The sequence below is a fragment of the Canis lupus genome, chromosome 8 (genome assembly GCF_048164855.1).
Source record: "Canis lupus baileyi chromosome 8, mCanLup2.hap1, whole genome shotgun sequence".
Lineage (NCBI taxonomy): Eukaryota > Metazoa > Chordata > Mammalia > Carnivora > Canidae > Canis > Canis lupus.
The window spans coordinates 41,263,573-41,286,402 of NC_132845.1; the positions used below are offsets into that span (position 1 = coordinate 41,263,573).

Sequence of the window (22,830 nt, forward strand, 5' to 3'; positions counted from 1 at the left end):
TGCCGCCATTGTGTTGGTGCCTCCCGATCCCCCTTGATCCTGCCGGCCCAACAAGACGGGAAGTCATGCAGACTCCACATGGAGTCTGGGAAACTGGCCTGAGCTATTTCATTTCTCTGAATCAAATTCTTCCTGAGGTGAAACCAGACCAGCAGTACAGTCCATGGACTACAGGATGGGCTCAATTAGGCTCTTGGACTCATGTCTCTTTGAAGCTCCCCTTGCTAAGAGGTGAGTGGGGGCTGACTCTGGGGGTCTTGGGGACCAGCTAACAGAACATGGTGGAAAGGAGGTATGCCAGTTCTGAGCCAAAGCTTCAAAAGGCCCTTCCAGGATCCCCATCCACATCTGGATCCTGAGCCTGAGCCAGCCTCCCGGAGGAGGAGGCACCAGGTGAAGCCATCATCAGCTGTGGCCATCCCAGACCAGACCCCAGTGGGCCCATTAGCTGTTCCAGATTTACCAATAGGCCCAGCTGAGATCACTGACCTCAGCCGACATCAACAATATCACCTAGTTTGACCCTAGAATCGTGAAAGATTATTATTTTTTTCAGAAGGAGTAACTGGTGGTTGTTTTAAGCTGCCCAAGTTTTGGACTGGTTATGCAGTACCAGGTAAGTACTAGTTATTCCGTGTCTTAGCCTGCTCAAGTTGCTATGACAAATACCATACACTGGGCGGCTTATAAACATCTCTTTCGGGGCAGCCCTGGTGGCTCCGCGGTTTAGGGCCGCCTTCAGCCCAGGGAGTGATCCTGGAGCCCCGGGATTGAGTCCCGCATTGGGATCCCTGCATGGAGCCTGCTTCTCCCTCTGCCTGTGTCTCTGCCTCCCTCTGTGTGTCTCTCATGAATGGATAAATAAAAAAAAAATTTTTTTTAAATCTCACAGTTCGGGAGGCTCGAAGTCCAAAATCAAGGTGCCAGCAAATTTAATTTTTGGTGAGGGCCCACTTCTTGGCTTGTAGACAGCTACCAGCTTGCTGTGCGTTCACATGACCTCTTTTGTGCGTGCGGAGAGGGTGGTCCCCTGTCTCTTCCTCTTGTGAAAGCACTAATCCTATCACGAGGGGACCACCCTCACAACCTCAGGGAAAACTAATTTTTTTTTTTAATTTTTCATTCATTTATGATAGTCACAGAGAGAGAGAGAGAGAGAGAGAGAGAGGCAGAGACACAGGCAGAGGGAGAAGCAGGCTCCATGCACCGGGAGCCCGACGTGGGATTCGATCCCAGGTCTCCAGGATTGTGCCCTGGGCCAAAGGCAGGCGCCAAACCGCTGCGCCACCCAGGGATCCCAGGGAAAACTAATTAAACCAAAGGCCTCACCTCCACACACTAGCACATGATGGGGGAAGGCAGAAAGCAGAGCGTTAGGGCTTCCACATAGGAATCTTGTGGGGACACATTCAGTTCATAATGTGCATCTCTTTGAGGACCTGCCGAGAGCTTACAGTACCTCCCTCATCACTCATCCCAAAAGATCTGCTGAGCAGTGTAATATGCAGTCATGGGGCGGGGGGAGAAGGGGCTGCCAGACATTTCCTGAAGACCCTTCCTGGCCACAGGTTGAAAACTCAGATACTCACAGGGTGGCAGGCCACAGATCGCTGGGGCTAAGATGACCTGGAGAAGGCAGGCCCAGGTGGGGACCAGGGGTTCTCATCTCTAGCATCTCGTTGCCCTAGAAGGGCATTGGCAAGGGCTGCTGGCTCACCCTCTTAAATCAGAAATCTGAAGTTGTTTATATCCTGACTTTTAAAATGCTGGTAACTAACTTAAACTCTATTAAGTAATGGTGCAGACTAAACCACTTCCGGGGCAGCCCCGGTGGCGCAGCGGTTTGGTGCTGCCTGCAGCCTGGGGTGTGATCCTGGAGACCCACGATCAAGTCCCACATTGGGCTCCCTGCATGGAGCCTGCGTCTCCCTCTCCCTCTGCCTGTGTCTCTGCCTCTCTCTCTATGAATAAATAAATAAAATCTTTAAAAAAATAAAAAAATAAACCACTTCCGTTCAAAACATGGTCCAGACACGCAGTCTTGGCTTCACCTGGGAGCTTATTAGAAAGTCAGGGTCCCGTACCCGACCCCGGGGCCAGAATCTTCATTTTAACAGGATCTCCAAGTGACTCATTTGCACCATAAAGTGAGAAGTCCTGGATTAAACAAATAGATCAGGGAGCTGGAAGTGCTTTGGGCTGCTTGTTTATGACCCCAGATCCAGGTGAAGTAACCCCACCTGTTAAGACCTAGGCACATCCCGGGATGCCTGGGTGGCACAGTGATTGAGTGTCTGCCTTTGGCTCAGGGTGTGATCCCCAGATCCCAGGACTGAGTCCCACATCGGGCTTCCTGCATGGAGCCTGCTTCTCCCTCTGCCTGTGTTGTGTCTCAGCCTCTCTCTGTGCCTATCATGAATAAATAAAATAAAATCTAAAAAAAAAAAAAAGGCCTAGGCACATCCAGAAATCCACAATCCACAATTCAGGCTTTAGGTGCCCCCCGGGGGGCTCCTTTTATTACATTGATTTATTCAAGTGATAGAAAAAAACTCTCTCTGCAGCAGGATGCCAAAATAGAAAGCTTGTAAACATGATTTCATCCTCCATCTCTTCCAAGGAGCATTCCATGATAGGAAATAAAATTCTAATTGGCAAATTCTGTGATGAAGTCTGTAGAAAAGGGTCCCGTGACGTGGCCATCGTCTCTTTAGTTCATCCCTGTCCAGTGGGGCTGGCCGTACCTTGTCCCGGTCATGGCACGGTCATGGTGAGTTCCATCGCTAGCAGCCCCAGCCTCAGGAGGCTGGAGTCTCTTTGGCAGCGGAGCAGGCCCTTGGAGGACAGGCCTCACAGGCAGCAGACACAGGCAGGCAGGGAAGGAGGCAGTCTCTCTCTGGGGAGCACTGCATTGCTGGGGTTGCATGTGTCATGGCAGGCAACCAGGTGAGGGCCCCGGGCCACGTGAGGGGTAGAGGCACAGGTGCTATCAGAAGCTTGGCTTGGTACCAGGGCTGAGATCACCCAGATAGATGGTCAGCGGCCTTGAAATTCCCCTTGCAGAAATCAGGACCGTGTCGAAATGAGCCTTCAGAGCAGGCCATGATGGGCAGCTGGCAGCTTCAGTCCTTAAAGGGGTTGTGGGCATCAGCCGGCTGTTCCTTCTCCGCAGCCAGGAGCTCCCCATTCATTTCCTGCAGTGGGTGGTAAACATAGGCTCCATCCAGGTGCCGGCTTCGCTCTGCTCTTGAGCCAAGGAGCAAGGACACGTTTGCCACCGTGCTGATCAGCAGAAGGAAAACCAGGCCCAGGGTGAGGGCCAGCCAGCTGGACCTGTGTGCAGAAAAGAAAGCCTAAACTGGGGGTTTTGGGGAAGTGCTGGAAGGATTTCCCTTTCTTCCCTCCGCCAGAACAGAGGCAGAGTCAGGGGCCTCCAGGGAAAACACAAAGACTGTCCAGGAGCAAAGTGGACCTGGCAGGGCCATGTTTGGGGAGCAGGAGTGATGGTCACCACGTGGGATGGCAGACTAGCCCTGCCACATCTCTTGACATTTCAAGAGAAACCATGAAAAAAAATTTTCACATGAATGTTACCGATTTTCAGATGTTGCTACATCTATCTTAAATTTTTTAAATTACGCAGGCCAAATAAAATACAATTGGGGATCTTATGATGACGCCACAAAAGGTGTAAGTTTGCATCCTGTGCTCCAGGGCATGTTGATCACAATTGTGGGTCTCTGTTCCAGAAACCTCAAGGCAGAAATAGCAGAGAGAACTGCACCCCCTCCTCCCTCCTGTGGAGCTGGCGGGGTCCTTCAATAATCCTGTTTTCCTTCTCCATGGGACTCTCTCTGGCTGAAGGCCTCAACGCAAAAGCAGACACAAGCACATTGTTGGGAGGCATGCTCGTCAGCCTCTCTGGGTTCCGCTTCCCTTGCCAGCAGCTGTCAATGGGTTCCAGGTCTGCCCTGGGGAGGAGGGGCTCACAGTCTCACACCCAAGGAGACTGAACTTAAGACTGGGAGCAGGGTAAATAAAAAAAAAAAAAAAAAAAAAGGGGGATCCCTGGGTGGCGCAGCGGTTTGGCGCCTGCCTTTGGCCCGGGGCGCGATCCTGGAGACCCGGGATCGAATCCCACATCGGGCTCCCGGTGCATGGAGCCTGTTTCTCCCTCTGCCTGTGTCTCTGCCTCTCTCTCTCTCTCTGTGACTATCATAAATAAAAAAAATTAAAAAAAAAAAAAAAAAAAGACTGGGAGCAGGGTGCTCCTGGGAGCCACTGTCACTGCTCTGGGTGCTTTCTCAAAGTACGTTTCCAGGGGTTTTCTTCACATGTGGTGCTGGGCCTTTGGAGCCTCACCCCAGGGTCACAAGTCAAGACCTCCAGGAGGGACCTGGGATCTGCGTTAGTAATGAGACTGTCCCCTAGGATGCCAGGAGCTTTTCATTCATACCCACATCTGATTCCCACCTCCAACGAGGGTGGGGCTGGGCTGGTACCCAGGGTTGGGCCATGACGTGAGAACCACAAGAAAAGAAGTTCTCAAAGCGAGGTCCCCATACGGGCAGCATCAGCACCACCTGGGGTAGCACTGGCAATGCAGATTCTCAGGCTCCAGCCCAGCCCTACTGAAGCAGAAACTCTAGAGCTGGAACCCGGCAGTCTCTTTTCAGTACACCCTCCCAGAGGTCAAGTTGGAGACCAACTCACCAGAAAACAGAGCTAAAGAGCACAAGGAGCACACAGAAGTGCTTGAGAAATGACGTGAGCTCCTTGGGACACTTCTGTGCCAGCTACTGAGAAAATAAGTCCTGAGTCTTATGTCCAGGGAAAGGAACCCGATGCCCTGCCCTCTGGACTCCCACTGGGGTGGAGACCAGGGTCCTTCTCACCATCTCCCAGGATGACTTTGGTGACTGTGAGCATCAGCTGTCACTCTTTATGCTCTTACATTGGAAGAAATGTCACCTGGGTGTCCCTCTGCCACCCCCTGGCCTTGCCTAGTCCCTGAGCAGAGGCCATACCTCACAGGGGGAGGGAGGGGGGATTGCTCCCATCCCCGCCCCAAGTCCCACCGAATCTCCTACCCGGTGAGAAGGGAGAGTTCTCCTGGTCTCAGGGTGGTCTGGGATGGCCGGAGACATTGCTTCACTGTAAGACACCACAGAGAAAAAAAAAATTAAAAAAAAAAAAGACACCACAGAGAGGCTGACGTGCAGGGAAGAGAAGAGTGTGCCCCCCTCCTGCCCCCGGGGGTCCAGGAGGAGCCATACCTTGGGAGAGGATGCTGTTAAGGGCTGGTGCCTGGGCCAGGCTGCAGTTACCAGTCTGGGGGTCACAGGGACACTGGTGCTCACACTCGCAAGGCCTCTGACAGCCTGGCCCGTGCCAGCCAAGAGGACACTCTGGAGGGGAGGCAGATGTGGAGGTCTCAGTGGCAGGGCCTCACTCTGCACTGACAGGATGCGCCCCAGGTGTGTGCAGAGCTGGGCTGAAGCACAAGTGCCCCCGGGGACCTCTCAGGCTAGACCCCAGAGGTGCCCCTGGGTGGTGCTTCCTCCTGGCAGACATGGGGCCCACCTAGCGTACCCTGCTCACAGGTGTCTCCAGTGAAGCCGGAAGTACAAGTGCAAGTCCCCCAGACTGGGTCACAGGCAGCTCCATTCTGACACCGGCATTTCATGGCGCAGTCCTCCCCGAAGGAGCTATTGCTGCAAGCTGGCAGGGAAAAGAGGTTTCTTCTCAACATGCAGCTTGGCCCCTCCTAGGCTAGGGCCAACAGGACTGCAAACACATTAGTCACCCCAAGTGGCCCTGCAGGTTCACACATTCTTCCAACAGAAGGTTATGGCAGGCCCTGAGGCTCTGCCCTCCTGCAGCTTCCTGTCCAGATGGGCAGGTGGCTGGTGAGCCACAGAGCAGACGTGGATGTACAAGTGCAGGAGGGATGTGAGCAAGTGGGCAGCAGCAGCAGACCCCTGGACGGGGTGGGGCAGGCAGGGCCCTGAGGACAGGGCCTTTATGATGCAGTGTGGAGGAGCAGAGCTGTCAGTGAGTCCAGGAGCGGCGGGAGCACCTGGGCAGGTCAGGCTGAGGGGCTCATTTCTCTCACTTACTAAAGAAAAAAAAAATCCTGAAGGATTTGAAACTCTGGATGGTTGCAGTGGGTTGAAATGTGTCTCTTCAAAAAGTTATGTCCTAATTCTTGGAATCTGAACATGACTATGTTTGGACACAGAGTCTTTGCAAATACAATTAACTTAAGATCTTAAGAGATAAAAACGTCCTGGGTTTAGAGTGGGCCCTAAATCCAACGACCTGGGCAACGTGTAAGGGAACGGAGAGACACGGGGGAAGGCCGTGTGAGGACGGAGACCGGAGTGACGTAGCTACAAGGCCAGGGAGCCTGGAGCCACCGGGAGTTGGAAGGGGCAGGAAGGAGCCTCCCCTAGACCTTTCAGAGGGAGTGTGGGCCCTCTCAAGTGCAGACACCTTGATTTTGCAGTTTGGTCCTCCTGAACTGTGAAAGAATAAATTTCTGTTGTTTTAAGCCATGCAGTCTGTGGAATTTGTTGTGGCTGCTGCAGAACACTGATGCAGTGATTCACAGTCAGGCGAGAGCAAGAAACAGGAGATAAAGGGAGGGAGATAAAGGCGGCTGCCCCGCTCCCCCTCTCCCCATGCGGCCTGGGGTGGGGAGGCAGCTGGCCTGGTGGCTTTTACCTTCGCTGCAGTTGGACCCCGTCCATCCAGCTTCACAGCGGCAGCCAGCTGCCAAGACAAGACCGAGACAGCCAGGTGAGGGCCCAGGCGGGGCCAGGGCCGTGAGAGCTGGGAGCCCCAGTTACAGCTGCCTCCCCAGAGACCCCACTCACTCTCTGTGCAAAGCCCATGCTGGCTGCAGTTGGAGGGGCCGCAGTCCAGCTTGTTGCAGGCAGTGCCCTGCCAGAAGTGCCCCGTGCACTGGCAGCGCCCCTCCACACAGGTCCCATGGCCGCTGCAGTCAGGCGGCTGGCAGCGGGGCTCGTGCACACACACCACAGTTGACACGCGGCGTGGACAGCGCCACATGTTGTCCTGGCTGCAGGGGGACATGGTGTGTGAAGAGAGGCCAAGGCTCTGGCCATCCCCAGCTAACGCCCCCTACCCCCCGTCCTATAGCCCCAGGGGACTGCCGCTCTCCACTGCCCCTTCTCCAGCCTTTTACAGGTTCTTCTCATCCTGACAATCTCTTCTAACCACAGGGCCTTTAAACATGCTGTTCTCACAGCCCAGAAGGTTCTCCTGGCCCAGCCTTGCCACCTCTTCCACCTTCAGGTCTCAGGTTCCATTATGCTCTGACCTATCAACCCCCTTTCATTGGTGTGGGTGGTACTGCTACACTACATAGAACTCAACACTCCTCCTTTAATTAGTGAGAGGCAGAGATCTTGGCTCTTCTTGCTCACTGCTGAATCCTCAGGGCCTGGCACACAGTAGGTGCTCAACATTTGAACGAGACAGCTGAGGACTGGCTGGGATTTCGACCTCAAGGATGGGGCTCTGGCATGCTTACCAGTGATCTGATGGGTAACTGGCCAAGGTCCCGTTGAGCACGAAGGTGGCAGAGCCCCCCCCATCCAGATTGATGGCGTTGACCACGTCCTGTTTCAGCAAGAACTCAGCCATCTCCCACAGGTTAATGCTGTAGCACAAGAGCATTAATGCTGATTATATCCAACCCCCATTTCCACTTTAACTGGTCTTACTTTCCGTGGTGGACAGTATCACGCCATCCACCCTGGCAGACAAATTTCTAAATGAGCTTCCCCCCAAAATGTTCCGTCCTCACCCTCGGAAGCTGTGAATATAATGAAAGATCACTCCCATGACTGTGTTTATATGGCTCAGCTGTTTGCAAGTGGGGGGACACTGTCCTGGGTTATTGGGGTGGGCCCAATGGAGTCACAAGAGCTCTTACAAAAAAACAAAAACAAAAACAAAAACAAAAAAACAAGAGCTCTTACAAGCAGACCTTTCCCTGGCTGCTGGCAGAATGTGAAGTGAGAGACTGGAAATGCAAAGGGAATGAAGGGACTGGACACGTTTGCTGGCTTGGCGATGGGGGCAGGTAACACGCATGGGAAGGAACGTGGGCAGCCTGAAGGAGCTGAGGATCTCCCAGCCAACGACCAGCAAGGAAACACAGACTTTAGTCCTAACAACCACAAAGAAGCGCCTTCTGCCAACAACCCGAAATTGCTGAGAAGAGGATTCTTTCTACGAAGCTCCAGAGTAGAGCCCTGCCTGGTAAACGGCTTGATTTCGTGCACAGGATACCTGGAACACGGAGGGCCCAGGAGAGCCCCCCAGATTTCCGACCTACAGAACTGTGATTAATGAATGGGTGCTGTTCGTGCTTGTCGGCAATAGCAAACTAACACACTCTTCACAGAGAAAAATCTGTGGCTCAGGGAAGTTAAGTGACTTATCTGTGGCCACAGAGCTAGCAAATGGCAGAGCTGTGACCGGAACAGAGCTCTTCTCCTGCTAACTTTGTAATTACTTCCTATCTGGGGCTCAGGAGAGCAGAGGCCAAAAGTTGGAGAGAATGAGAGGAAGCTTGTAGAGGACAAGGAGTTCTCAGAAGTGAGAGAGACCTAGGGACCCTTTTGGGTGGGAAGGCAGAGGACAGATAGACAATGAACATCCCCAGGGAACAGGTGGGAGTCCAAAGGGCTCTTAGGTAGGACCGGGACTTAGACCTGGCAAAGGGGTCTTCTTTGTCTCCTCTTACGTATTCAGCTGTCCGTGGGCTGAAGTTCTTCAAAGCAGGACTCAGCCCAGGCCTGGCATTCCCAGTTCCTGGCACTCACCCCCGCTGCTCCGTCTGCCCGTCCGCGTGGAAGAGCACCAAATGCCCTTTCCGGTCATGTCCCACAGCTGTCCTGGCTGACATCACATTCACAAATTTGCTAAAGGAACCTAAAAGAGAAGAAGCCTGGCTGATCACCTGGCTCTGTGGGAAGCTTCCTGGGCTCTGCTATTTTTGGCCAGTCCAATGCCACTCGGGTCCATGCCATCCAGCGTCTTGCTTAGACATGTCGTCCTGCCTCCTCTCTGCCCCGTCCCACTCAGCCTCCCCACAGTAGCCAGATGGCCCCCCTTAGGTGTAAATTAAGTGACATCAGCCTCCTGAGGAAAACTCTCTAATGGTTTCCACTGTTCTCAGCACAAAATCCAAGGCCCACCATGGCCACCCTCATCGGCTTCTCCTACCTCATCTCCAGGGGCTCCTCTCTCACTACCCTGTAGCAACTTTCTGCTTTAGGGCTTCTACACCTTCTGTTCCCTCGGGTTGGGACTGTGCTTCTCCTCAGCTCCTCCTGTGGTTTGCTCTTTCCAATCTAGGGTACCTCCTCAGTGAGACCTCTCTGACTGCCCAGTCTAAAGCAGCCATTTCCACATCAAGGCCATAGTATCCCTTCCCATCCCAGTATTCCACATCCCAGTGGTTCTCAAACTGAATTACCCAAAAGATTTGTTAAAACATACAGGTTTGGGCCTTACCCTCAGGGATTCGGGATTCTATTCACAGTTCCTTTCCTCTACCTATTCCCTCTCCCCCAACTTTTTCTTTCTTAGCACTTACCACTTCCAGCAAATTACATACCCGTTCTCTCTTATGTATTCCCTGAGAGCAAGGACCTTATTTGCTATAATTCCCATGGGTCTCCTGTACCTAAAATAGTACTTGCTCAAAGACTTAAGAACAGCTTTCCCCACCAGCCCATCGATCTTGGTTCTCATCGAGACTATGCCACACCCTGCCCCCAGACCTGTCTCCTGTGTCTCATCGCACTCAGCCGCCTGGCTGTCGTTGATGTACACACTTCCATTGCGGATCAACCACACGACCCCACTCAGCAGCTGCACAAATGGATTCTCAGTGTCCAGCACCTCTTCTTCAGACAAGTACCTGGACAAAGAAAAGGCATGACATTCACTTAGCAGCAGGGACATTTGCAGGTAGTAGGGCTCCCTCCTACCTCCCCCTCCTCAGGTTGGCTGCTTGATTCCTCCTGGTGTCCCAGGAACCATCCTGATCCTGAGTGTAGCCTTTGTAAACAGTCTATGCATCCCAGTTAATACCTTATCTTATTATTTTTTTAAGATTTTATTTATTCACGACAGACACACAGAGAGAGGCAGAGACATAGGCAGAAGGAGAAGCAGGCTCCATCGGGGGAGCCCGATGTGGGACTCCATCCCAGGGATCATGCTCTGAGCCAAAGGCAGATGCTCAACCGCTGAGCCACCTAGGTACTTTTACCTCATCTAATTTAAACCACGAAGGACACCTGGGTGGCTCAGGTGTGAGCCTTAGGCCCGGGGCATGATCCTGGGGTCCCAGGATGGAGTTCCGCATCGGGCTCCCTGCATGGACCTGCTTCTCCCTCAGCCTGTGTCTCTGTGTCTCTCTCTGTGTCTCTCATGAATAAATAAATAAAATCTTTTTAAAAAGTAATTTAAACCACGATTCTCAACAGATTTCAAGTTCATCACTGGCCCTCAACCTCCTAGGCCATCATTCTAGCCAAACTACCACCTGAGGCCTGCAGACAACTTTTTTTTTTTTTTAACATTTTATTTATTTACTTATGAGAGAGAGAGACAGAGACACAGGCAGAGGGAGAAGCAGGCTCCCTGCAAGGAGCCCAACACGGGACTTGATCTGGATCCTGGGTCTCCAGGATCACACCCTGGGGCGAAAGCCAGTGCTAAACCGCTGAGCCACCCAGGCTGCCCTTGCTGACAAGTCTTAATTGGTCTCCTTGCTTCTACTTTGGTCCCTCCAACCTAGTTTCCAGCCAGGAATAGAGCATGCTGTTTTGTTTGTTTTTTAAAGATTTTACCCATGTATTTCAGAAAGAGAGCACAAGTGGGAGAAGGGGCAGAGGGAGAGGGACCAGCAGACTCCCCATTGAGCAAGGAGACAGACATGTGGCTTGATCCCCGGACTCTGAGATCATGACCTGAGCCTGAAGGAAGGTAGTCACTTAACCCACCGAACCACCCAGGTGCCCTTAGGGCATGTTTTTAAATAACCAGTCAGTCCTGTCATCCTCGGATACTCTGCTCCTTCCACCCCTCACACACACACACACACACACACACAACCCCTATGCACCTCTGAGCCTTAACATTTGCTGTTCCTTCTGACCGTAGTGCTCCTTGTCCAGTTCTGACCTTGGCTAAACTTGCGACTAATGTTCAGTCTCATCCCAGAGTTCACCTTCTCAGGCCTTTCCTGTTGATCCTCCCTAAAACCCACACTGCACTTACATTGGTTCACTCTGTTCCTTGCTTCTTTACTTGTATTCAATCTAGATTTATCATTATTTTCCCTGCCTTTTATTTACTCGTCCAAGTAACGAGAGAGAGAGAGAGAGCTCCGTGAAGACAAGGGCTGTCTGCGTGTTCACCGCGCTGCATGTTCACACATTGCGAGCGCTCAGCGACACTGGGAGCTGACCGAGCGCTGGAAAAGTATTACTCCCCTCAGTCTGCAGAATGGAAACGGAGGCCCAGCTTCGTTAGGCGCCTTGAGCCCAGCACCACGGCTACAACCCCAATCTCAGGTCCTCCGCCCTCGACAGTCACGAGGCTCCCGGCCTCCTCACCCGGTGACCAGGGTCCCGTCGCGGCGAATCCCGAACTGCGCGTTCTGCAGCCCCCCGGAGCTGCTCACCCGGCGCCCGTCGCTCACCACGTTCCCCAGGCACTCGCCCGTCTCCATGCGGAAGAAGCCGCCGTTCTGGGCGACTCTGCAGCCGGCGGCCCGCGCCGTCTCCTCCACGGTGGCGCGGCGCCTGGAAGCGCAGCCCCCGGACCCACCGGGCTCCAGCACCGAGAAGGTGCGCAGGGGCTCTGCCGCCCGCGTCAGGTGGCCGGGTACCGCGCGGCTCCCGAAGTGCGAAACGAAGGTGCGCACCGCCGGACCTTGAGCGCGAGCGCCGGGGGCCGCCGGGGCGGGGGGCCAGCTCTCGTGCTCGCGGCTGCCCGCGCGCACCCTTGAGCAGTCCCGGGCGGGGCGCGCGCGCGCCCGGGAGTAGGGCAGCAGCAGGTCGTCGTCGCGGGAGGCCCTGCGGGGATAGGGCGGGCGTGAGCTCGGAGGACTGTGTCCCCCTCCCCCGAAGCCAGGCTCACCCCTGGAGACCTTTACTCACCCCGAGCCGAGGCTGCTGGCCGCCTCCTGGAGGAAGCCGAGCAGCGCAAGGAGGAAGAGCCAGCGACCCATGGAGGCCGCCATGTTGGAACCGGGCCTCGGATCACGTGGCACCGCCCCGCGTGACTCAAGCTCTTAGTAGCACTCCGGCCGAATAGCTCGGGCTCCTTTGGATATCGCGAGATCTTGTCCTATAATTTACTATGGGCTTTTTCTTTTCTTTTTTCTTTTCTTTTCTTTTCTTTTCTTTTCTTTTCTTTTCTTTTCTTTTCTTTTCTTTTCTTTTCTTTTCTTTTCTTTTCTTTCTTTTCTTTTCTTTACTTTTCTTTCTTTTCTTTTCTTTACTTTTCTTTTTTCTTTTCTTTCTCTTCTCTTCTCTTCTCTTCTCTTCTTTTCTTTCTTTTTTTTCTGAAAGTTCATGGAGCTGGGGTGGTGCTGAGAGCTTTCCTGCGTATGTAATTTCAAACCTATCGCACGTTCCGAGAATAATGGCAAAGGACTCTCAAATACCTTCTACCTGCCCTTACTAGTTGTTAATTTTTGTCCTATTTAGTTGATCATTGCAACTTCATTGGCATGGTCTCCACCCCCCCCACCCCCCCCCAATTGCAACCGAGATGCAGGCATCCGGATCCTTCCCCATAATACTGGGTGTCTCTTTTAGGAACAAGGACACCTTCCTGCATAACCACAGGCTAAGTAAAAGCAGGACGTTTTATGTTGATGGAGTTTATTAATTGATCCACAGCTCGCACTCAAATTTGCGAATTTTTTTTCTCTTTAAAGATTTTATGTATTTATTCATGAGAGACACAGGCAGAGGGAGAAGCAGGCTCCCTGCAGGGAGCCCCATGTAGGACTTGATCCTGTGACCCGGGGTCACAACCTGGGCCCAAGGGAGGCGCTCAACCACTAGGCCACCTGGGTGCCCCAAATTTGTCAGTTTTCTGTATAATGTCCTTTAGAGCTATTTTCCCCACATCCAGGAGTTGCATTTTTTTTTTTTTTTTTTTTTTTGCCCTGTCTTTTTGGTCTTGCTGATTCTGGAACAGTTTCTCAGCCTTGGTCTCTCTCTCTCTCTCTCTTTTTTTTTTTTTTTTTTAAGATTTTATTTATTCATGAGACACACAGAGAGAGAGAGAGAGAGGCAAAGGGACAAACAGGCTCCATGCAGGGAGCCAGACATGGGACTCGATCCCAGGTCTCCAGGATCAGGCCCGGGGCCCAAGGTGTGCTAAACCACTGAGCCACCGGGGCTGCCCTCAGCCTTGGTCTCTTAGGACCTTTGATGTAGTTTTGAACATAGGTGAGGTTTGGAGCCGATGGCCAAGAAAAGAGTCTTGAGATGTCTTTGGTGCAAAACGGTGGCTTTATTAAAGCATAAGGACAGGACCCCTGGGCAGAAAGAGGTGCTGCACTGGGGTTGTGAGGAATGACTGATTACATACTTAAGAGCTGGGGAGGTAAGGACAAAGGGAGGTGTCTAAAAGGACTTTCAGGGGCACCTGGGTGGCTCTGTGGTTGAGTGTCTGCCTTTGGCTCAGGTCGTGATCCTGGGATCAGGTCCCACATCGGGCTCCCTGCAGGGAGGCTGCTTCTCCCTCTGCCTGTGTCTCTGCCTCTCTCTGTGTGTCTCTCATGAATAAGTAAATAAAATCCTTAAATTAATTAATTAATTTTTTAAAAAGGACTTTCATCTGCTAAAGGAGACTTTTGGGATACTGGAGACCTGGCTGTTGTCAAGCTAAGGTTGTCTTTCCCTGTAGCAAAGCTTTAACATTGAGACAGTTGGGAGTTTCCTGAAATAAGGTCACGCTTTTCCCCCCTGGAGTCAGGTGGTTGCAGGGTGTCAATTTGTGCTTTGCCCTCAGCTTTGCCTTCTGCTTCCTCATCATATTGATGTAAAGGAATTATGTATTTTTAATCTTTACATCCAGGCTCCCAAAAGTCTTTAGCAAACAAGCCCAGACCTGCCACCACCTTCCCTGCCCCCGGGAGTCCTCTCTTCTCTATGTCAATGGGGAGACGGAGGCGCAGGCGGTCTCCTCCCAACTTTGTCACTCCCTTGCCAAACACGTAACAAGCACATAATATCTAAGCACGTAAGTGCCATGGAAATTCCCCATTTGCTGAGCAGCCTATAACCTTAATTAAACAAGGAGGCCATCTAGATCGATGTGACTTTATGGCATGGCTGCTGTTAAAAAAACAAAATGCAACTGAGTAAAGATCAAACTGACTTTATTTGATGACTCAAGGATTAGGCAGCCTCTGATCTAGCAAATATGAAGGAACTCTGAAGAACTGTACAAAATGAAACCCTTTTAATAGGCAGAAAGGGAGTGAGACAAAGAATGGGTTGTTTCAAGCAAAGTCACCTTCCTTTGAGGGAAGGGCGGGGCCCACCATGCAGATGACTTCCCTAGTGCCCACCAGGGAGCTCCAGAATGACTGGTTAAAGGTGTCATTCCTGGAAGAGGCTGAAACTGTAGTTAAATCAAGTATTAAGCCTTGGTTGGCTGACATGGGGCTTGGCATATGTTACTCCGTTTTACACCTGTTGTCTCTCTTTTTTGTTTTTTAAAAAACTAATCTCTGCACACAATATGGGACTCCAACTCATGACCCTGAGATCAAGAGTTGCATGCTCTACAACTAAGCCAGTCAGGCACCTCTCTCTCTCTTTTTTCTTTTTACAGACTTTATTTATTTATTCATTCATGAGAGACAGAGAGAGAGGCAGAGTCACAGGCAGAGGGAGAAGCAGGCTCCATGCAGGGAGCCTGATGTGGGACTCCATCCCGGGTCCCCAGGATCACACCCTGAATCGAAGGCAGACGCTCAACCACTGAGCCACCCAGGGATCCCCCCACCCTTTTTTTTTTTTAACACTGCCTACAAGGGTAGCCTGGGTTGCTCAGTGGTTTAGCACCACCTTCAGTCCAGGGTGTGATCCTGGAGACCCATGATCCAGTCTTGCGTCAGGCTTCCGGCATGGAGCCTGTTTCTCCCTCTGCCTTTGTCTCTGCCTCTCTCTCATAAATAAATGAAATCTTTGGGGGGGGCGGGGAACTGCCTACAAAAGCAAACCAAGATGGGCATTAACTTGATGTAATGAGGACTGGGTGTTATATGCAAATGATACATCACTGAATTCTACTCCTTGATGTAGTTTTGGAATATAGGTGAGGTTGGTGGGATGAGATCCGGAGCCGACAACCCAGAAAGAATTCTTTTTTTTTTTTTTTTTTCAGAAAGAATTCTTGAAACATCTCTGGTGCAAAACGGTGGTTTTATTAAAGTGTAGGGACAGGACTCTTTGGCAGTAAGAGTTGCTGGCTGCCCCGGGGTTGAGGAGTGCCTGATTGTAAACTTGGGAGTTGGGGGAGGTAAGAAAAAGTAAGGTTTCAAAGGATTTTCATATGTTAAAGAGGACCTACAAGATACTGGAGGCCATGCAATTTGTCAAGTTGAGGTTATTTTGCCTTCTAGCAAAGCATTAACATTAAGATAGTTGTGGGGACAGTGGTTGAGTGTCTGCCTTTGGCCCAGGGCATGATTCCAGAGTCCCACATCTGGGTTCCTGCATGGAGCCTGCCTCTCTCTCTCTGTGTGTCTCTTATGAATAAATAAATACAATCTTAAAAAAAAAATTAGGATAGTTGGGAGCTTCCTGAAGGAACATTATACTCTGCCCACTTCAAGTATCTGTCAATGGGCTGCAAGTTGTAAGGACATTTAATTGTATCTACTTTTCCTTCTGGAAGCTATGTTAATAAAATGTTGATAAAAATGCTTGGGGCACCCAGGAGTGCCTGAGGAATGTCACACATATCCCACCTAGGAGGTGTGGGAGGGCTACCAGTTATCACCAGCTTGTGCAGCTGGCCTTCCGTTCCCTCATCATTTCCCCCCTGAATTTTGACCCTTAAATCTTCCTGAAACTAATAATACAGTATATGTTAACTAAATTGAATTTAAATAAAGAATTAAGAAAAAAAGAAGCCTAAGCCTGTAAAAGCCTAAGCCTGTAAATGCCTCAAGGATATGAAATCAAAATGCTAACAGTTTTGCAATTGCAAACAGCTTCAACAGCAACTGCAAACAGCTTTAACTAACAGCCAACGAGGCATTAAGCTATAGGCAATCAATTTCCTTTCTTCACTTTCCTACTTTCTCAGTAGAGGTCTTTCCCTTGGCTCGTGTCCACTTCAGTTTGGTACTCTCTGATTCAAATAAATTTTTGCTCAAATAAGCTCTTAACATTTTTGATATGTCCCAGTGTATCTTTTTTTTTTTTTTTTAAGAATTTATTTATTTATTCATGAGAGATACAGAGAGAGGCTGAGACACAGGCAGAGGGAGAAGCAGGCTCCGTGCAGGGAGCCCGATGTGGGACTCGATCCTGGGTCTCCAGGATCAGGCCCTGGGCTGGAGGTGGTGCCAAACCGCTGAGCCACCTGGGCTGCCCCCTGCAGTGTATCTTCTTAAGCCCAAACCCACAGTTCTAGCCATGCCAGGTAACTAGCTCAGGGCTTTCTCCTCTGCTCACATTTACCCTTCATTAGGTATCTTTGTCTTCTATCAGCTTCCTCATCTGGGTTCCACAGTCACTTGTGGATTCAACAGATTGAGCTCCTCCTATGTGCTAGATGCTGATCAAAGAGACCAGTCCTGTCATTGTGAAGACAGACACCAAACAACTCAAATGTGGTGGGAAGAAGCAGGACCTAGAAAGAACTGGGAGTGGCAGGGAAGGCCTCTCTAAACCCATTTAGGCTGAGACATAAGGGATAGGAGGACAGCTGTGGAGGGAGGATCAGGGACCAGAGCCTCGCAGGTGGTGGGCCTGATAGATCCCTGAGCTGGTGAGGAGCAGAGCTTGGGGAGAGGCCAAGGTGGGAGACCTGGAAAATTCATTTGGATTTCAGCCGAAGTGGAAATGAAGCCACTGGAAAGTCTTGGTTTTTGTTCAATGGTTTTATTGAGGTATAATCTACATACCATAAGATTTGCCTGTCTTAAGTGTACAAATCAATGATTTTTAGTACTACAATACAGAGATATCTCAGCATACCTTCGTCCACTTCTAGGACATTTTTGTCACCCCCAAAAGTTCTGTTATTTGGCTCTGATGTAGTTGTGGAATAGAAGTGAGGTTTGGCGAGATGAGGTCTGGAGCCGACCACCAAGAAGAAAGGATTATCGAGAGGTCTTTGGTGCAAAATGGTGATTTTATTAAAGCCCAGAGACACTTGGGCAGGAAGAGCTGCTGGCTGCCCTGGGTTGCGAGGGGTGAGGGGTGGCTGATTATGTACTTGGGGTTGGGGGAGGTAAGGAAAACGAAGGTTTCAAAAGGGTTTTCATCTGTTAAAGAAGAATCACAGGATACTGGAGGCCTTGCGATTGTCAGGTTGAGGTTATTTTGCCTTCTAGCAAAGCATTAACATTAAGATAATTGGGAGATTCCTGGAGAAACTTCACACTCACTCTGCCCGTTATAAGTATCTGTCAATGGGCTGCAGGTTATAAGAACGTTTAAATCGTATCTGCATTTCCTTCTGGAAGCTTCCTTGCTTTGTTCTTGTTAATTACTAAGACATTTGTAAGCTGAGGGAGGCTCCGGTCTTGGGGGACTGCGATCTCCATCAGTTAACTATTTGTATTCCCTTTCCTTAGCTTTAGGGCAGCCAGAAGCTCCTGAGGAACGTCACACACTTTGGGGTGAGGGTGGGGGGTAGTTTGCAAGGTTTCAGCTTGTGCATTGTCCTCAGCTATACTTCTGTTCCGTCATCAGCTCCATTTATATCAAATGTCTGGAAAAGGCAAATCTGGAAGTGATGTGGGGAACAAAGGCAGAATGAACTGTAGATAAAATTAAATATCCCTAGGGGCAGCCCGGGTGGCTCAGCGGTTTAGCGCCGCCTTCAGCCCAGGGTCTGATCCTGGAGACCTGGGATGGAGTCCCAAGTCGGGCTCCCTGCATGGAGCCTGCTTCTCCCTCTGCCTGTGTCTCTGCCTCTCTCTCTCTCTATGTCTTTCATAAATAAATAAAAACTCTTTTTAAAAAATTAAATGTCCCTATAACCTGCAGCCCATTAACCAGGACCTGAGGCAGGCAGAGGATAAGTTCCTCCAGGAAGTTCCCAACTGTCTTCATGTTAATACCTTGCTACAATTAGGAGTCTCTCACGTCCCAATACCTTGCTACAATTAGGAGTCTCTCACGTCCCGTTACCCTCTCTGATATTTCCCACTCATTTTCTCTCCTTTCCTCTTTATTCCCTTTCACTATTTTTTATATTCCCCAAATGAATGAGACGATATAATGTTTGTCCTTCTCTGATTGACTTATTTCACTCAGCATAATACCCTCCAGTTCCATCCACGTCGAAGCAAATGGTGGGTATTCCTTGTTTCTAATGGCTGAGGAATATTCCATTGTATACATAGACCACATCTTCTTTATCCATTCATCTTTCGATGGACACCAACTCCCCTTCCACAGTTTGGCTATCGTGGACATTGCTGCTAGAAACATCAGGGTGCAGGTATCCTGCCATTTCACTGTATCTCTATCTTTGGGGTAAATCTCCAGTAGCGCAACTGCTGGGTCGTAGGGTAGCTCTATTTTTAACTTATTGAGGAACCTCCACACAGTTTTCCAGAGTGGCTGCACCATTTCACATTCCCACTAACAGTGCAAGAGCGTTCCCCTTTCTCCACATCCTCTCCAACATTTGTTGTTTCCTATCTTGTTAATTTTCACCATTCTCTCTGGTGTGAGGTGGCACTTGATGGGATGAGCACTGGGTGTTATGCTATATGTTGGCAAATTGAACTCCAATTTAAAAATACACACAAGGGCAGCCCTGGTGGCGCAGGGGTTTAGCGCCGCCTGCAGCCCAGGGCGTAATCCTGGAAACCCTGGATGGAGTCCCACGTCGGGCTCTCTGCATGGAGCCTGCTTCTCCCTCTGCCTGTGTCTGTCTCTCTCTCTGCATCTCTATGAATAAATAAATTAAAAATCTTAAAAAAAAATTAAAAATACACACAAAAAATATGAAAATAAAAGAATTTTCCATGGGTTTTCAATGATTTCAAATATACATATTTAATAATATATATTATTTCAAATATATATATATCTCAAACAAATGAAATTATGATTGCTGAAGACTTGTTAGTGTTTTTTGTGAAGCTAATGCACCTTATGCCTTTCTGAGGAGTAGTTCCTAATAATATTATCTGTTTTTACTAAGAAAACTGATGTTTCTTCATTTTTAATGCAGGTATCTTTCTTCCTAATAAAGTATGCTTTTAATTTAATTTTAAAAAAAGAAATACCTTGCTACATGTGGGACCCAGGAAATTTAACAAAAATCCCCTACCCCTGGACAAGCAGAGCAGGACTAACTCCATTTTGTGCTGCACTTGCCACCTCCTGTATGACCCCCACATGACCTGCTTATTGCTTATGGCGCTCCCCCACCCTAGTCAAGCCGCTGAGCACACCCTTATTGGAAATTGGCTCATAAAAATGTAACCCCGCCTTGTGCCCGCCAATTCTGACCAGAGTGATAGGCCAGTTCAAATGGTCACTATAGGGTAAATTGTGATTCAATTGGCCACCTGCGTGCAACACGACTGTGCAACTTTCTATATGTGTTACAATCCCCATTGGCCACTGGCCCCTACGTGTCTTAGCCTTGCGGTCCAAGTCCCTGCTCTGCTGTGTCGGGTACACTTAGACCCAAGCTCGAGCTTGTAAATAAACCCTCGTGTGTTTGCAATCTGTGTAGGCTCCTTGGTGGTTTCTCGGATTTGCAATCTTGGGCACAACACTGCAGAGAAAAACAACCTTAGTTTGACAATACCAGTACCTGTGCTCTGTGGGTCTACTTAGCATATAAAAATCCTCCTGGAACTTCCCTTGTCTTTACTTCCCCCAACCTAAAAGTATATAATGAGCTGCTCCTCACAATCTGGGAGCAGCAGGCCACAAGCAGCAGTAGCTCTTTCTGTCCATGGGTCCTGTCCCTGTGCTTTCATAATAAAACCACCTTTTTGCACCAAAGACATCTCAATAATTCTTTTTTTAAAAGATTTTATTTATTCATGAGAAATAATTTATTCATTCTGTCATATGAGAGAGAGAGAGAGAGGCAGAGACACAGGCAGAGGGAGAAGCAAGGCTCCATGCAGGGAGCCTGTTGTAGGACTCATCCCGGGACCCCAGAATCAGGCTCTGGGCCTGAAGGTGGCGCCAAACCGCTGAGCCACCCAGGGTGCCCTCAATTCTTTCTTGTCCGTTGGCTCAGGACTTCATCTACATTCTGAAACTACATCACTATCAGTTTATCGGTTGAGGGAAAGAATACCACGTCCAAGCAGTGCACCCAGTTCTCCATCACAAGTACAAACTGCTTGATTATAACTGTTTCTTCTTATTTTTTTAAGTATTCCAATGTGGGGCTCAAACTCACAACCCCAAGATCAAGAGTTGCATGCTCTTCTGACTGAGTCATCCAGACACCCTCTTATAATTTTCTTTTTAAAATTAATTTTTTAGGGACGCCTGGCTGGCTCAGTGGTTGGGGGCCTGCCTTTAGCCCAGGGCATGATCCTGGGGTCCCAAGATCAAGTCCCATATGGGGCTCCCTGCATGGAGCCTGCTTCTCCCTCTGCCTATGTCTCTGTCTCTCTCTGTGTGTGTCTCTCTCATGAATAAATAAATAAAAATCTTTAAAAAATAAAATTAATTTTTAAAAATATTTATTTGACAGAGGGAGAGAGAGAGAGCACAAGTAGGGGAGAGGCAGGCAGAGGGAGAAGAGAAGCAGGCTCCCCGCTGAGCAGGGAACCCGATGAGGGGCTCCATCCCAGGACCCTGGGATCATGACCTGAGCCAAAGGTGGACGCTTACTAGTCTTAGCCATCCAGGCACCCCTAAAACTGTTTCTTAATGTCTTTCCTGCTTTCACTGTCGTCTCTGAGAGACCATGTCTGATTTCCACTGCTTTCCTTTGGCACTTTGCACAGTCCTTGGTGCACAGTATGCACTTCATGGATATTTTTATTTTTTAAAAGATTATTTATTTATTCATGAGAGACACACAGAGAGGCAGAGACACAGGCAGAGGAAGAAGCAGGCTCCCTACGGAGAGCCCGATCTGGGACTCCATCCGGATCCTGGGACTCCAGGATCATGCCCTGGGCTGAAGGCAAGCCCTAAACTGCTGAGCCACCCAGGTGTATGTACCATGGATATTTTTTATTTTATTTTATTTTTTATTTTTTTTTAAGATTTTATTCATTTATTGAGACAGAGAGAGAGGCAGAGGGAGAAGCAGGCTCCATGCAGGGAGCCCGACGTGGGACTCGATCCCAGGTCCCCAGGATCACACCCCAGGCTGCAGGCGGTGCCAAACCTCTGCGCCACCGGGGCTGCCCTCCATGGATATTTTTAAAATAAATGATAGGAACAGAGTTCTTGTTTGTTCTCAGCTGCATCTCCCGTGTCCAGACACAGCTTAGCACACAGTAGGTTTTCGACCACTATTTATTGAAGGGATGGATGGAATAATTACCTGGGAATGACATCGTTTGCTAATAAATAATAAGTGGTAAAAACCCAGAGGCGGAAGTGGTGTGGATGCTGGGTTTTCTGAGAAAACCCATAGCTAACAGCTACTGAGCTCATTTAGGCCTCAAACACTGTGTGAGGGGCTCACCCTGCACCATTTTATCTCAGCAATCCTAGAAGGTGGGTGCTATTGTGTGACCCATTATACAGAAAAGGAAATAGAGGCACAGAGAAGGCAAGCTACTGACCCACGTTCACACAGCTGTCAGCAGAGGAGGCAGCTGGTTCTGAAGCTTGAGCTCACAACTTTTCCTGTATGTATTTACATCTTAAAGGGAAAAACTTTAAAAACACAATGATTTCAGGATCCCTGGGTGGCTCAGTGGTTGAGCATTTGCCTTCAGCTCAGGGCGTGATCCCAGGGTCCTGGGATGGAGTCCCACGTTGGGCTCCCCATGGGGAGCCTGCTTCTCCCTCTGCCTGTGTCTCTGCCTTTCTCTGTCTCTCATGAATAAATAAATAAAATCTTAAAAAAAATAATACTGATTTCTTTAGCAGAAATACTTTTACAGTGAACATCTTTATCTTGAGCAAGGGACCTGCAGGGAACACACTTTTTTTTTTTTTTAAGATTTATTTATTTACTTATGATAGACACACACACAGAGAGAGAGAGAGAGAGAGAGGCAGAGACACAGGCAGAGGGAGAAGCAGGCTCCATGCCAGGAGCCCGACGTGGGACTCGATCCTGGGACTCCAGGATCATGCCCTGGACCAAAGGCAGGTGCCAAACCGCTGAGCCACCCAGGGATTTCCACCCCCCCCCGCCTTTTTTTTTTTTTAAAGATTTATTTATTTATTTATTTATGATGGGGGGGAAACACTCTTTTGAGAGGAACATTGCTGGGGCACCTAAAATCACAGTGGGGTGAGTGTGAGCGCTGAAGAGGGTATAGGGGAGCAAATTTTGCCACCCCAAGATATGCCTCTTTGGCATACTGATGATCTTAAGCTATTTGTTTTTAAGAAACTA

The 22,830-nt window shown here is 49.7% G+C and overlaps 1 protein-coding gene across 2 annotated transcripts; it reads right to left on the reverse strand.

The window, feature by feature from the left end:
• Positions 1 to 2,484: 2,484 nt before the first annotated feature.
• Positions 2,485 to 12,328, reverse strand: NAGPA (N-acetylglucosamine-1-phosphodiester alpha-N-acetylglucosaminidase). Of its 2 annotated transcripts, XM_072835662.1 has the most exons (11): positions 12,213 to 12,328; positions 11,667 to 12,128; positions 9,822 to 9,961; positions 8,859 to 8,967; positions 7,559 to 7,687; positions 6,879 to 7,084; positions 6,727 to 6,774; positions 5,593 to 5,721; positions 5,277 to 5,408; positions 5,091 to 5,154; positions 2,485 to 3,333 (listed from the first exon to the last, which is right to left on the reverse strand). In XM_072835662.1, the coding sequence occupies exons 1-11, from the start codon at positions 12,293 to 12,295 to the stop codon at positions 3,123 to 3,125; spliced, it is 1,713 nt and encodes a 570-aa protein (XP_072691763.1). In that variant the 5' UTR covers positions 12,296 to 12,328; the 3' UTR covers positions 2,485 to 3,122. The 2 variants fall into 2 exon arrangements, with proteins under 2 accessions (XP_072691763.1, XP_072691764.1); XM_072835663.1 differs by lacking the exon at positions 5,277 to 5,408.
• Positions 12,329 to 22,830: the final 10,502 nt, after the last annotated feature.